Source organism: Anomalospiza imberbis, chromosome 14 (genome assembly GCF_031753505.1).
Source record: "Anomalospiza imberbis isolate Cuckoo-Finch-1a 21T00152 chromosome 14, ASM3175350v1, whole genome shotgun sequence".
In the NCBI taxonomy this organism is placed as follows: Eukaryota; Metazoa; Chordata; class Aves; order Passeriformes; family Viduidae; genus Anomalospiza; species Anomalospiza imberbis.
Window position 1 is genome coordinate 15,623,904 of NC_089694.1, and position 13,948 is coordinate 15,637,851.

At 55.1% G+C, this 13,948-nt stretch overlaps 1 protein-coding gene across 4 annotated transcripts; it reads left to right on the forward strand.

Moving 5' to 3' along the window:
* Positions 1–34: 34 nt before the first annotated feature.
* ARHGAP36 (Rho GTPase activating protein 36) lies at positions 35–13,697 on the forward strand. Of its 4 annotated transcripts, none has more exons than XM_068205094.1 (11): positions 35–3,395; positions 4,936–5,105; positions 7,168–7,230; positions 9,064–9,320; positions 9,861–10,056; positions 10,582–10,637; positions 10,795–10,945; positions 11,413–11,561; positions 11,927–12,097; positions 12,544–12,641; positions 13,559–13,697. In XM_068205094.1, the coding sequence occupies exons 1-11, from the start codon at positions 3,310–3,312 to the stop codon at positions 13,695–13,697; spliced, it is 1,536 nt and encodes a 511-aa protein (XP_068061195.1). In that variant the 5' UTR covers positions 35–3,309. The 4 variants fall into 4 exon arrangements, with proteins under 4 accessions (XP_068061195.1, XP_068061196.1, XP_068061197.1 ...); XM_068205095.1 differs by having other exon boundaries at positions 35–2,709; XM_068205096.1 differs by lacking the exon at positions 11,927–12,097.
* The last annotated feature ends 251 nt before the right edge of the window (positions 13,698–13,948 follow it).

Sequence of the window (13,948 nt, forward strand, 5' to 3'; positions counted from 1 at the left end):
GAGGCAACAACAAAGGGGCATCTTCTGGTTTCTAGATCACCAAAAAGGAAAAAAGGCATTTTTTAGATATTTATATGAGTAAAAACCAAGGTATGTTTAAACAGAAGATTTAGATTGCTCAGGGGCCTCTGAGTCAAGGAATTGTTTCTTTTTTTGCTGTTTTCTCTGTTAGCAGTTAAGCTGAGGTGAGGGCAGAGGGGGATTCTGGCAGTGCCACTCCTGCTCTGGGTCAGTCTGTATGGAATCTTTTACATGGGAGGGGTGTTTAATTTTCTGGGGATGTGGGTGGAGCAGAGCTACATCAGCCTGGCTTTTGGTGATTTTTACCACCCAGTTCCTCCACCTACTTTGCTTTGGAGACCAACCTCAAGCAGCACAGACTCCTCTGCTCCTGATCCTTCCCAGCCCTGTTCTTCATGTTCCCAGTGCATGCCATGCTCTTGCCCAGCTGTGCAGAGGTGCAGGGTAGCACAGCTCAGCCCATCCCAGCCTGCCTGCAGCAGCCCCACGTTCCCAGCCTGGTGTCACCTGCAGAGCTCTCAGCCACCCCGTGCAGTATTCCTGTTCTGCTGGACATCCCAACGTGCTTCCAGCACTGTCCAGGGGCAGTTCCAGCCCCTCCTGCTTGTTCCCCATGCCCCAGGTGTTGGTGCCCTTCACTTGGGCTGTTGATCCCACCTCATCTGTGGGGAGAAGACCAATTCCTAAGTTCCTGTTCTCAGGCATTTCCTGAATGTGTGACACATCCCCAACCCTGGTGTCATCCTGCCAGGTGCTTCTCCACCCTGTGCCATGGCCAAGGTGGTGCCCAGGTGAGTATAGGGATATATTTGGTGTGTTCTGTGTACCTGGCACAGGCACCCGGTGTTGTGTGAACCAATTCCTCATCCAAAACCCCAAAATTCCACTGGGGACACCAGGCTTGGAGCCAGCTATTGACCTGCTGGCTCTATTTCTCCTCTCACCATTCCCTGCAATGGGAAGGATAGAGGAGAGCACTCCCTGTGCTCCTGCTCCCTTTCCCACTCACCCCAAGGCCCCGAGGTCTCTCCAGATCCCTTGGATTCCTTCCTGCTCTTTCATTCCTTGGATTTCATCCTCCAGCCCCGATGAACCATCCTCCTTGTTGTTATTCCCACTGGCAGAGCCTGGCACCAGTTCTCCCTGGGCACTGGGAGGCCGGGGTGGTCACAGAAGAGACACCCCTGCTGTGCTAGGTGGGAATGTGGCACCTGTGCCACCTGTCCCTTGGGGTCAGACAGGTGGGGAGAGGGCAGGGTGACCTGTACACAGTGAGAGCTCTCCTTGGGAAAATCAAGGAGGAAACTTCAGGAATCAGGAGTTGCAGAGCCCTGAGAGCAGCCGTGGCTGGAGCACCCCGGAGTCAGGGAAGGCGTGGGATCAGTGGGGATGAGGCTGGGCTCCCCAGTGTGGCAGCTCCCCCAGCACAAGGACTTGGGGGGTCCCGGCCTCTGTTGGCTGCAGGGTGGGAGCTGGGATGGGGCCAGGGCACCGTGGGCAGCCAGAGCCACTTCCTGGGGGTCTGAGGGGGCTGTTGGAGAGACCAGGCAGGTCGTTCCATGGGGCAGCAGAAGGGAGAGGAGCCAGGACCTGTGGGGCAATGGCTGGTGCTGTGAAAGTGAGTCAGGGCTAGAGCACCCCAGGGTCCTGCTGCTTCCCCTCTCCCAGGGCCTTTCCAGAGAGGCTGAGGTTCCTCCCAGCAGAAATCCATCCTGCAGATAAGCTGCTGAGGTGACATCCAGAGATGGGTGACAGAGACCTTCCCTTGGGACCAGGCTGTTCCCACGTGGGCTGTTGCTCTCCCTGCTCCCAACACTGAGCGCTTGCTACACTGGGAGCAGATAAAAACCCTTTTAAAAATGTTCTGAATAGTTGTGTCCCTGCAGATGAATGCTGTATTTTTAAGGAATAAACATTTTTTATGGGCAAATCTTGGCCCTGCTGCTTTCTTTGTCATTCCAACCCAAACCATTCCATGATCATGGGCCAGGAGCCTGGCTCTGGCCCCCAAAGAGTTCGTGGGTTTTTGAATTTGCCAGGAAGTGCCAGTTTTGGGTGTTGGTAGAGGTTTGGGAGGCTTTCCAAGGTTTGTAACCCTCTGGGAACAACCTGAGCTGTAGATCCACCCCATCAAGTCTGTGAGCTCCTCATCAGCAGAGCTCTGTAGGGACTCTGGATGTGCCAGACCCTGCCAGACACTCTGTCACAGGTAAGCTGCTGTGGTGGAGCACCAGGAAGGTCTACATGGAGAGCTAAGGTGACCCTCCACTGGCCCTCCCCAGGCAGCCCAGGCAGCACGTTCCCAGTTCAGGTTTCACCTGGCAGCACAGCTGATGCTTTGGGGGTGTCCTGGTTGCCCATGGATGGGAGTGGGGAAAGCTGAGGATGGAGGGCATTGAGCAATGAGCAATCCCTGCCAAGGCTCCGTGTCCAGCGTGGGAAGTGCAGTTCTATCCAGCCCTGCCCTCTCTCCACACGCTGTTTCTGGCTCTCATTTCTTTGGCAGAAAATTCACATTCTCATCCCCTCTCTCCTCCCCTCGGCTGTGGCAGCTCCTTTCCATCGCTTCCCCACTTCTCCTCCCGCCTGGAAGCCTTGGAGGAGATGCTGCTGTGAAAACCATTGTCCCAAAGGAAGAGCCGGGAGCTCCAGGAGCTGCTGGTGCTGCTGCGCGAGGACACAGGCAAGGTAAACGTGGGCCCTTTGCTCCAGCTGGGGAGAGAGAAACTGCAGCTGAAACTGGGGAGCAGCCACTGCTCCCTGGGAATGGAGGGGGCAGCTGGACTGAGCTTTCCCCATGAGATTTCCTGAAATAGGCACTAGTCCTGGTTTTGAGTTTGTGAGATTCCTGCTCTGGCATCCCCTCCAAAGGAGGATTTTTGTGGGGCTCTGGCTTTGCCCCGCTGTGGGCCAGCCTTTCCTTCCTTGTGGGGAGCCTCTCCAGGCTGAGTGAGCTCTCCTGTCCCATGGGATTCACAGGGATCACCGATCCCCGTCCCCTGCAGGGACACCCATGCTGCTGTTGTGCCTCTGGCTTGGAGGTGCTGGTCCCCATCTCGGCTGTTCCCAGGGACATAAGTCCACACCTGGGGTGAGAAGCAGGACAGGTGCTTGGGGTTAACTCCTGGAGGATGAGCTTTGGCAGTGCCAGTGGTGGTGGCACGTCACAGGGCTCCTTGAGTGGCGCCTGCGGTTGGGCAGATAAGCAGCAGCTTGTCCGGCCTTCTCCTTCCTGCCTTCCCTCTGCTGCTCCCTCTCGTGCCTGGGATTCCTCCTCCTCCTCACCCCATGGTGACCACATCCCCCAGGACTCCGCTCAGGCTGGGGATGTGGCCGTGGGCTCTGCTGGAGTGTGGAGCTTCACCTGCACAAAGGTAATTCCCTGCAGTGTGTCGCTCTGGGGGTTTGTCTGTCCCTCCATCCATCCACCCACCCACCCATCCATCCACAGCAGAGCTGCTCCCACCCTTCTGGGAGCTCCTGGTGCAGCAGAGGCACAGGAGCTGTGCCTGGCATGTGAGGATGCTCTCATCTGTGATACCCAAGGAATTTCCTGCCCCAGGCCGTTCCAGGGGAGCAGGATGGAAGTTAGAAAAATCCCTGCATTGTGCCTCTTTAATTTGACAGAGGGCAGGGATAGATGGGATATTGGGAAGGAATTCCTTCCTAGGGTGCTGAGGCCCTGGCACAGGGTGCCCAGAGAGGCTGTGGCTGCCCCTGGATCCCTGGAAATGCCCAAGGCCAGGGTGGATATTGGGGCTTGGAGCAACCTGGGCTAGTGAAAGGTGTCCCTGCCCATGGCAGGGGTGGAATGAGATGGTTTTTGAGGTCTCTTCCAACCCAAACTAGTGTGGGATTCTATGATGTAGTTGAATTCCCTTTTCAGTGTCCCCTTACAGGGAACTCTGAACAACTCCCTTATATTTGTTTTCTTCTTTAATTTATATAACTTTCTAAATTCTAATTTCTAAATTTCCAGTTTCTAACCTTTAGAAACTGAAATGTCAAACCTGGCCAGAAGGAGCCAGTCTCAGGGGCTGGAGGGGGGCGGCAGAGACTGACACAGGAGCTCTGTTCTGTTCCTGGGGGTCTCACTGCATCCCTTGAGACTTCCAGGCATTTATTTTTCATTCTTGCCTTAAGCCTCTTTGGGGAGGATCTCTTCAGAGCCCGTACTCTGACCTCAGTCCTATCTTCTCTCTGGGGCTGCTGTTGCTCTTTGGACTGTGCCGGGTGGTGCCAGTGCTGGGGCACTGGTGGCACAGGTGGCACCAGGAGGAGGTGGCACCGGCTGGAGACAGCCAGGTTAGTGTGGGGTGAGGAACCAGGTCCCTGTGTGGGCTCCCCCAGAGCCTGCACACAAAAGGGAGGGCTCCCCAAAGCTCTGGGTGATCAGATGTGGTGTCCAGGGTGTGTCCATGGACTGTGGTCCAGCCTGTGCCTGGGGTGAAGGGCTTCAGCCCCTCTGGTCATGTGCAGTTGCTTGTGATTTAAAAGAGGTAAATCATAGAATTGTGGAATTGTTTGGGTTGGGAGAGACCTTAAAGCTTATCTCCTTCCATGCAGGGACATTTTCCACCAGTGCAGGCTGCTCCATGCCCCATCCAACCTGGCCATGGACACTCCCAGGGACAGAGCAGCCACAGATTCCTCTGGGCACCCTGTGCCAGGGCCTCCCCACCCTCACAGGGAACAATTCCTTCCCAATATCAAATCTAAATCTCTTCTCCTGCTGCCTCCAAGGCCTTTGCTTGGAAGGTTGAAGTGAGATGATGTGGTTGGGGCATCTGCAGCCCCACTGGTTCTTTGGAGAGGTGACAGAGGGACAAATGTGCCCTGCAAAGACTCCCTGGGGTGCTCCCAGCAGTTTCTCTCCTAAAGCAGGTATCGCTGCCATGTGTTCCTTTCCCACAGGTGTGTTTTCCAGAGGACCTTTGGCTCGCCCCCTGTGCCAGGCCCCAGCCCTGGGATGCAGCCCGTGGCCCTGCAGAGCCTGTCTGAGCTGGAGAGGGCCAGTCTGCAGGAGCTGGCGCTGTTCCAGCTGCAGGAGAGGCTGCCCGTGGGGCACCTCAGTCTGGACAGAGGTACAGGGGAGGAGGGACGGGAGAGGGGACCCCCCTCCTGCCAAGGGGGCTGAGGTTGAGCCATTCATGCTGCTCACCCTGCACCACAGCCGGGGATGACGGTTATGGAAAGACATTTGTGACACGTTTTGGTCCATTTTATTTCTCATTCCTGCTTTATTCTGAGCCCCGAAGGCCTGATCAGCCTGTGGAGGGGTTTGCGTGTGCGCAGCAGTGTGAGAACATGACCCTCCAACCCCCAAACCCAAACCAGATGTGACAACTTGGCGAGGTCTCCACTGGGATTGTCTGAGTGCCCTTGGGGTGGGACAGGATTTGCTGTTTGGATCCATGTCCAGCACTAAGTCCTGATGCTGGAAAGGGGCTTATGGGAGAGTGGATAATGCACTGGCACATTAGAGGGTGGATAAATTTAGGAGCTCCGCAGGAACTGAGCACAGAGGCCCTGTCAGGGTTCCCAGGGCTGCCTGTGTCTCCCACTAGCAAACCCAGAGAGTTGTGGTTCCCAGACTCCTTCCCAAATTCACTTCTTATCCACTTGATGTGCCTCCTGTGCCCTGGGCCATATTTTGGCATCCCAGCAGGGCAGGGGATGCCACCAGCTCACCAGGTCTGGGGCTGGGGGTGCAGAGGGAGCCTGGGGGTCTCCAGCCCCCCTTCCATCCCGGCACCCCAGGGCAGGATGGAGGCCCCAGGTCTCTGGGATCCTCTCACAAGGACGGAGCATCTCCCAGTGCCCAGCCTCACACTGAGCACCAACTGCTTGAGGTGACACCCAAGTCTGGTTTCCCATCTTAATATCCCAAAGATTTCATGCCATGAAGAGTCCAGCACATCTCCCCTCTCCTTCCCAGAAGTCCCAGTTGCTCCAAGGCTGCAGCCCTGGAGGACTTTGACCACAAATATCCTGATTCCTTTTCTATTTTGTTTTATTTTGGACTGTTGTGATCCAGCTTGCAGTGACACCCTGCAGCAGCAGCTCCTCTAGGGACCGGTGCAGTGCCAAAAAAAACCCAAACCCCAGTATTTCCTTCCTGGATGGTCAGTGTGCTGCTGGATAATTTATGTTGGCTTCTATGCTCATGTTCCTCATTCCAGCTGTCAGAGCTTTCCTCTAAGTCTTACAAAATAACCCAAACAAGTAGATATAAGCTGTTCCTAGGAAGAGAATTCCTCAGGAATGAAGAGTATGAGCCAGATTAGGGTGATGTGTCCTGGAAGGATTTAGGGTGGGCAGTGAGTGAATTCTCAGTTCACTGCTGCTGGATGTGTGAGGTGGGAGTCCTCCAGAGCAGGATGGGATTTCTGATGGTGTTTTGTACAACTTTTTATGTCTGTGCTCTGTAAAACATTCCCAAAAGCCTTTCTGGGCTTCACTGCTCATGTAGAGCCATGGGGTCCCTCCACCCCTTCACCCACAGCCCATCTCCAGGGCTGTTCTCCAGGCAGTGATGTCCATCTCCAAGGCTGTTCTCTGGGCAGTGATGACCATCTCCAGGGCTGTTCTCCAGGCAGTGATGTCCATCTCCAGGCTGTTCTCTGGGCAGTGATGACCATCTCCAGGGCTGTTCTCCAGGCAGTGATGACCATCTCCAGGGCTGGTCCCTGGGCAGCGATGTCCATCTCCAGGGCTGTTCTCCAGGCAGTGATGTGCATCTCCAGGGCTGTTCTCCAGGCAGTGATGTGCATCTCCAGGGCTGTTCTCCAGGCAGTGATGTTCATCTCCAGGGCTGTTGTCCAGGCAGTGATGACCATCTCCAGGGCTGTTGTCCAGGCAGTGATGTCCATCTCCAGGGCTGTTGTCCAGGCAGTGATGTGCATCTCCAGGGCTGTTGTCCAGGCAGTGATGTCCATCTCCAGGGCTGTTGTCCAGGCAGTGATGACCATCTCCAGGGCTGGTCCCTGGGCTGCCCACTGTGTGTCCCAGGACTCCTGGATCCTCTCAGCGCCGTGGCTGTCACTGCAGTGTCCCCTGGCTGGAGGCTGCAGAGGGATAGGGAGCCTATGCTGAACCAGCCTCAAGATGCTGGTGCTGAACCTTCCCCTTCTCTTCTCCTCCTAGATGGCTCCAAAGGCATTAAATCCATCCGGCAGAAGCTGGAGAGCTTCTCGAAGGAGAGGAAAGGTGAGCAGCCTCACTTTTATCTGGGCTTTGGTCCCTGCTCTCAGGGGGCTGGGTGATTTTTGGTGGGGTGGGGTTGGAGGTGCCCAAATCCAGCAGGATGCTTCATCACAGGTTGTTCTGCTGTTCTTGGAATGGCACGAGCTTGATGGAGCCCGGAAGGCACGGAAAGATGTGTGGAATATGTGCAGTGTGAAATGCATTTTTAAGGTGAACACCTATAAATGTGTCTATCTGCACATTTTGCCCCAGTCTTGCTGCCTCCAGTTCTATCTTAGCATCCCTTGAAGGACCTCAGTGAGAGCCCTGGGGTACACAGAATCCTGGAGCAGAGCCAGGTGGGAATGAGCTTCCCCACACCAGTACAAAGCCCATTCAAGGAAACTACTGAAATGAATGCCTCATATTTTACTTAGAATGTTTAGTAGAATGTTTAAACATATCAATCATTGTACGACACGCTGGTAGCAACTTAACAACTGTTTGATCTCTGTCTAAAGCAACTTAACAACTGTTTGATCTCTGGTAAAAGCATTCTGTGGTTTCAGTCCTAAAAGTTCTCAGAGAGGGAGTGATAACATAGAAGCTTCATCCGCAGCTAGAAACTTCTTCTGAATGCATAATAGTAAATCCTTTAACTCAGATTTTGAAACGTTACATGAATTAGATTTGACCAGATCTTTAAGGTGTTTATAAACAACCTCTCTAGGCAAATTGGACAGCTTGTGTCCTAATGTGTTCCCTGAGGCTTACCTGATGTTGAACAACAGGCAAGTCCTTGTTGGATCTTCGTCCTGATCGAGCCAGAGACGAGGGTAGAAATCCAACTTCTCTCTTCTTGCAAGAGTTATGATCCTGGGATTTGTGCTTCTCTCAGCAACACTTTGCAAAAATGACCTCGGGGCTTTCCGACAGGTTGGACAGTTTAGCCAGGTTATCTGCGTCCTCACACGGGGCACCCATTTGTTGGACAATACTCTTTTCTTGATCTAGAGATGGGGCAACTGAGAGGAGGTTTAAAAACTTTTACTCCATTTTCAGTCTCATGAGAAGAGTGAGACAATACAGATGTTATAATTCATGCCATCACAATCAGAAGCCAACTATTTCCTAATTACAAGATGCTAGAAGCGTTTCTTGGCCTATCAGCTTTTTGCCATGCCATGCTGTAGATGCCTTTAAGCCAATCCTCTAAAACTACCTCTTGTGGGTCCTAATATAATGCATTTCTCATAATTTTATTTCTCTAAAGTATCTAGTCTTATTTGTAAGGTCATCTTTTGGAACTTTTTTCTAGCTCAATTTTTCTCTCAACAATATTAGTCTTATTCTATGGTATTTCTAAGTCAGCATTTCTTGTCTCAAAGTTTGCATACAGAGGTATACTGTGTGGGCCTTCTGTTAGGCCCTGAGAACTCTCTACAAATCCATTTCTCACAGTTAGAATTTGGAAAGGATCTTTTGGTGATTTATGAAGTTGTTGCTTCATAGATGCCATGGCATCTTCATGGGGCTGTAGCCAGTTAAAGGAAGGAAACTCCAGGAAAAACTGAGACGGGCTCCAACAAACCCGCTGATGGAGAGCAGGCCCCTGTGTCTCCTCCCTCTCCCCCCAGCACCCCGTTTCCCATGCTGTGCCCTCCCCCTTGGCTCTCTGGCACCCAGGGTCCCCCCACACCTTTCCTGCTCTCCAGGAGGAACAGCTCCCTTCGGGTTTGCCCGGCACCTTGGGAACGCACCACGCACTCCAGGTGCTCCTGGGGGCAGGAAACACGGGGTTCATCCGTGCAGCTCCCTCACTGCAATGCCTGTCCCTTCCTCCTGTGTCTCCCCCAGACTGCTCTCCCCACACCTTCGGGGTCCCGCTCCCCCAGGTCATCGCCAACGACCGCGCCTGCCGCCAGCTGCAGGAGGCCGTGGGCAAGAGCCGGCGGCTCTGCCTGGAGGTGGAGGCCACGGTGACGAGGTTCCGGGCTCAGAGGCAGAAGAGGTTGGGAATGGGCACCAGCTGTATCCGGGCACCTGACGGGGGCTTCCCAGAGGAGCCGCTTTCCCCAGCTCTTCTGGACAAGAGCTCCTGGAGCCAGCGGAGGGTATGGTCCCCAAAATGGGCTGTGCTGCTGCTGTGGGATGGGGGCATCTGAATTCGGCAATAAATGGGATTTTCCAGGTTCTTTTTTACTGTCTGAGTTGATTGTGTCCCAGGCTGGGCCAGTCCCAGTGTGTCCTCAGGGAAATGGTGATGTCCCCAGTCCCCTCAGAGATGGACTGTGAGGAGTGGGAGTACCTTCACTAGTGCAGCTCTTATGGAGCTGAGGTAACCAGGGTGACATTTAAGGGCCAGAGGGCAGGGATAGATGGGATATTGGGAATTAGGAATTTTTCCCCATGAGGATGGGGAGGCCCTGGCACAGGGTGCCCAGAGAAGCTGTGGCTGCTCCTGGATCCCTGGAAGTGTCCAAAGCCAGGGTGGATATTGGGGCTTGGAGCAGCCCGGGATAGTGGAAGGTGTCCCTGCCCATGGCAGGGGTGGCACTGGATGCTGCTCTTTCCCAGAAACCCACGAGGTCACAGCAGAGATGGATTTGTGGGGTCATTCCTGCCACCTGCAAACGCCCTCTGCTCCATCACAGGGGGCCATGTCCGTGGATTCCATCACGGACCTGAGTGACAATGCCTCCGAGCTGCTGGAGGCCCTGCAGCTCTCACACCCCCACGAGCTGGACCCTCGCAGGAGCCGGGGCAAGAAGAAGCCGCTGAGCCTGAACCCCATCACCTGGCAGGTGCCACGGATTGTGGACAGGTGCTGCACACACCTTGAGACACACGGTAAGGGCTGGAAAAACTCCCTGTGTGTGGCCACCAGCACATCCTGGCCTGGCCACCCTCAAGGTGGGAGGAGGCGCCGGGTTTAATGGGCACCGTGGGATTCACCCAAAGGTTGGACTCAATGGTCTTGGAAGTCTTTTCCAACCTGAATGCTTCTGTGAGTCCTGGGGTAGGGCATCTTCCAAAAAGCCTCCTGTGGAGAGTCCTCAGGGTTGGATGAAGCACCAGAAGGAAATGTCACTCAGGAGGGAATGTCACTGTGTGTGTCAGTGACCATCTCCTGGTGCCTCAACCTCTGCTGCACATCCAGCCCTCGCTCACAGTGACTGTAGGAATGGGATCTCCTCCCTTCACACAGACAACCCAAGGAAATCTCATGGCTCCACAGCCTTTCCTTTTCCTCACTGCCTGGAGAAGGGAAAGCCATGCATGAGAAGCCCTGCCATGGTGCTGAGGTGCTCGCAGGAGCAGCCAGGGTGGCAGGGAGCCATGGGAATGCACAGCACTAACCTCTCTGTCCCCCAGGGCTCCAAACTGTTGGCATCTTCCGTGTTGGGAGCTCCAAGAAAAGAGTCCAGCAGGTAAAGGGGGACATTCACTGCAGCCTCTGGCTGTGCCTTGTCAGGGATAGAGGCTCATGTGGATGGGGATGGATAGAGCTGACACTGGTGTGGAGAGGTCTGAAACAGACTAGAACTGACTTTGATTTTCATCCTTCCCGTTTCTTCCATCTCCAAGCTGAGGGAAGAGTTTGACCGAGGGCTGGATGTTTTCTTGGATGAGCATCAAACTGTTCATGATGTGGCTGCCCTACTCAAAGAGTTTCTCCGGGATATGCCCGATTCCCTGATTCCCAGAGAGCTCTATGGAGCCTTCCTCAGCACAGCCAGTGAGTACCTGTGGAGCAGAGCCTGCACAACTACAGGAGGGTTTGTGCTGGGGGCACCTCTCACTTGGTCAGGTTGCTCCAAGTCCTGTCCCGCCTGACTTTGGACACTGCCAGGAATGGATCCTTCCTCACCACCCTTCCTTTCCAAAGCCTCTGGGCAGCAATGGGATAGGTGTTGTGCTCCCTTGGCACTGCCACACACATTTACTGTAATCAGTGGGTTTGATGGGGGGTTTGTTTGATTTTTTTTTGAACTGGACTATAAAAATCCCTCTGGTCTGGGACAACCTTTGGCTGTGGGGCTGTGCAGTATCCAACATCACCACAGCCCTTGCTGGGTTCTCCATTCCATGGGATGAAGGGTGGGACAGCAGCCTGGCTCCCACCAGAGCTCATTCCCAAGCATGTGGAGGAGGGCTGCAAGTGCCAGGTGGGCTGGGACCCTCACTAACAGCTGCTGTCCCCAGCCCTGGAGGGGCCGGCCCAGCTGGACACCCTGCAGCTGCTGCTGTTCCTGCTGCCCCCGTGCCACAGTGACACCCTGCTCCGCCTCCTGCGCTTCCTGGCCCGGGTGGCCCGGCACGCTGAGAGCTCCTGGGACCCCGAGGGCCGCGAGGTAAGGCTGCTCCAGAGGAGCTGCCCGAGGAAAGGGGCTCGGGCTGCTGTGGCTGGGGCTGAGCAGAGCTGCTGCAAGCCTGGGTGAAGGCTTCGGAAAAAAACAAATCCTTCACGGAATCCCGGGATCATTATGGAAAAGGGGGGAAGGTGAGGCAGGTGGGAATGGGATGAGTGTGTGCTTCAGCACCTCAAGCCCTTTGTGCTGGCCCTGCCACCAGCTCAGAGAGGACCAAACTGCACCCAGACCAACATCTCACCCTCACCTCACCCTTGTGTTCCTGCCCTGGGGTGGGTGAGGATATCCTGGGACATCCCATGCCACTACATCCACAGTCCACAGGTTCCTTTTGTGCTTCCTTGTAGATCCCTGGGAATAAAATGACAGTGTCAAACCTGGCTACAGTCTTTGGTCCCAACATCCTGCAGAAGGAGAAGCCTGGAGAGAAAGATGCCAGTACCCTGAACTTTGAGGACAGTGCTGCCATAATCCTGGTGCTCCAGAGGCTGATCGAGCACCACCACTCCCTGTTCATGGTACGTGGGGCTCCTCAGGGCAGCCCCTCCAGCCCCTCCTTCCCTCTGAACTCTTCCAAGAGCAGCAGGGGAACGATTTTGTCCCTGTTAGAGATGCACACCTCAGTCTGTGCCTATCCTCTGGGAAGGCTCTGGCTCCATCCTCTCTCCACCCTCCCACAGGGCACTTGCAGGCAGCAGTAAGAATCCCCTCAGGTCTATTGGAATGTGACATTTCAGGTCCCCAAAAAGCCTTATAGCAATTTTTGGGGTCTGCAGGGAGCCAAAGGACTGGGGATAGTGTGGGGAAAGCAGGGGCTGAGATCCTGCAGAGCCTGGGAGGTGTGTGGGGTGTGACACCAACATATGCTGGGTCTGTGACCACGTCCTGGGGTCCTTCCTTGGCTGCCTCTGCTCAGCCTCCTGCCAAGAGGAGCCCCACGAGGGGTGTGGCCGTGTCTCCCCAGGTGTCTCCAGAGATGCAGTGTGACGTGCTGAGGAGGCTGTTCCAGACAGACCCCGATGTCATCGAGTACCTGCTGCGCAGGAAGTTCCCTGACGTGCCGTAAGTGCCCAAGGGGCTCCTCAGGGCACAGGGACAGGTGACAGCACACCCTGCTCATCTTCCTCCAGACTGCTCCTTCCTACAGCACTCTGGTCATGAGCTGCCCAGCAAAAGCCCTCCACACTCCATCCTTCCCATCCCCCGGAGCTCCCTGCTGTCCCTGTTTGCTCCTCAGCCTGTACCAGCTCTCTCCAGAGCTCTGGTATCCACAGGGCTCCTGTCCAGCCCCTCTCCTGCTCCTGCCTCTCAGTGTCACACGCTGATTCCTGCTCCACCACCAGCCTTCTCCAAACCTCCTCCATCCTTGGTGTCCACATTTCCCTGCAGTCTTTGCCTGCCCCGTGTGTCTGTGTGGGGCTGCCCATACATCCACATTTCGGGTGCAAGACGGGACAGTCCCACTGAGGCTCAGAACTGGAGCTCGTGCCCTTCCCTAAGGCTGAAGATGGTGGGGCTCAAAGGACCTCGTGTCCCATGAGCTGGGTCCACCATGGCCCATATTGCAGGAGGGGGTTTGCTCCCTGGGGTTGGAAGTAGGGAATGGCTGAAAACAGGGGATCCTGCAAAGCAGGGGATGCTCAAGAGCCTTCAGTAGACCTGGTGACTCTTCAGTAAACATGAATTGTCCTGTGGGAAGGCTTTTCCTGGACCACAGGCCACTTCCATACCAGTTTGGATAGGGCTTGGAGCAACCTACTCTAGTGGAAGGTATCCCTGCCCATGGACTAGATATTCTTCAAAGTTCCTTCCAACCCAAGCCTAGTATTCTGTGATCCATACTACAGCTTCTTGTTTGTCTTCACATTCCTTTTGGGACTGTCTGGAGATCTTTGGGATCACTGCTTGAGCCCATTTGGGAGTGCAGTAGGCAGTAGAGGCACTTACAAACAGCATCTCTCTCTTTTTTGCTTCCTTAGGAGCCCAGAGCGTGAGGATCGTGGGGAGGACCCCGCTCCGTCTGCGCTGCCCGGCTGGACACGCAGCCTGGAGCGAGGCTCGGTCTCCTCGGAGCTGTACAGCAACGTCTCCTTCCTAAACCTGGATGTTGGCATCTAGCAAGCCCTAGCCAGGCTCTCTGGACAAAACCAGGCAGCTTTTCCCAGCAAAACCCAACTCCTGCCTCACTTTGGGGGCAGCCCCTGTGCCTGTGCCCTGGGGGCAGAGCTGTACTCGGGGGTCACCTGCCAGGCTGGCACCTCCCTGCGGGTCCAACCGCTGCCACGTCCTCAGCACGGCCCTCTCCTGCCACCTCGTCTCGTAGGACCTCAGGGAAATGGATTTCCATCCCTAGACCTGCAGGCACTCTT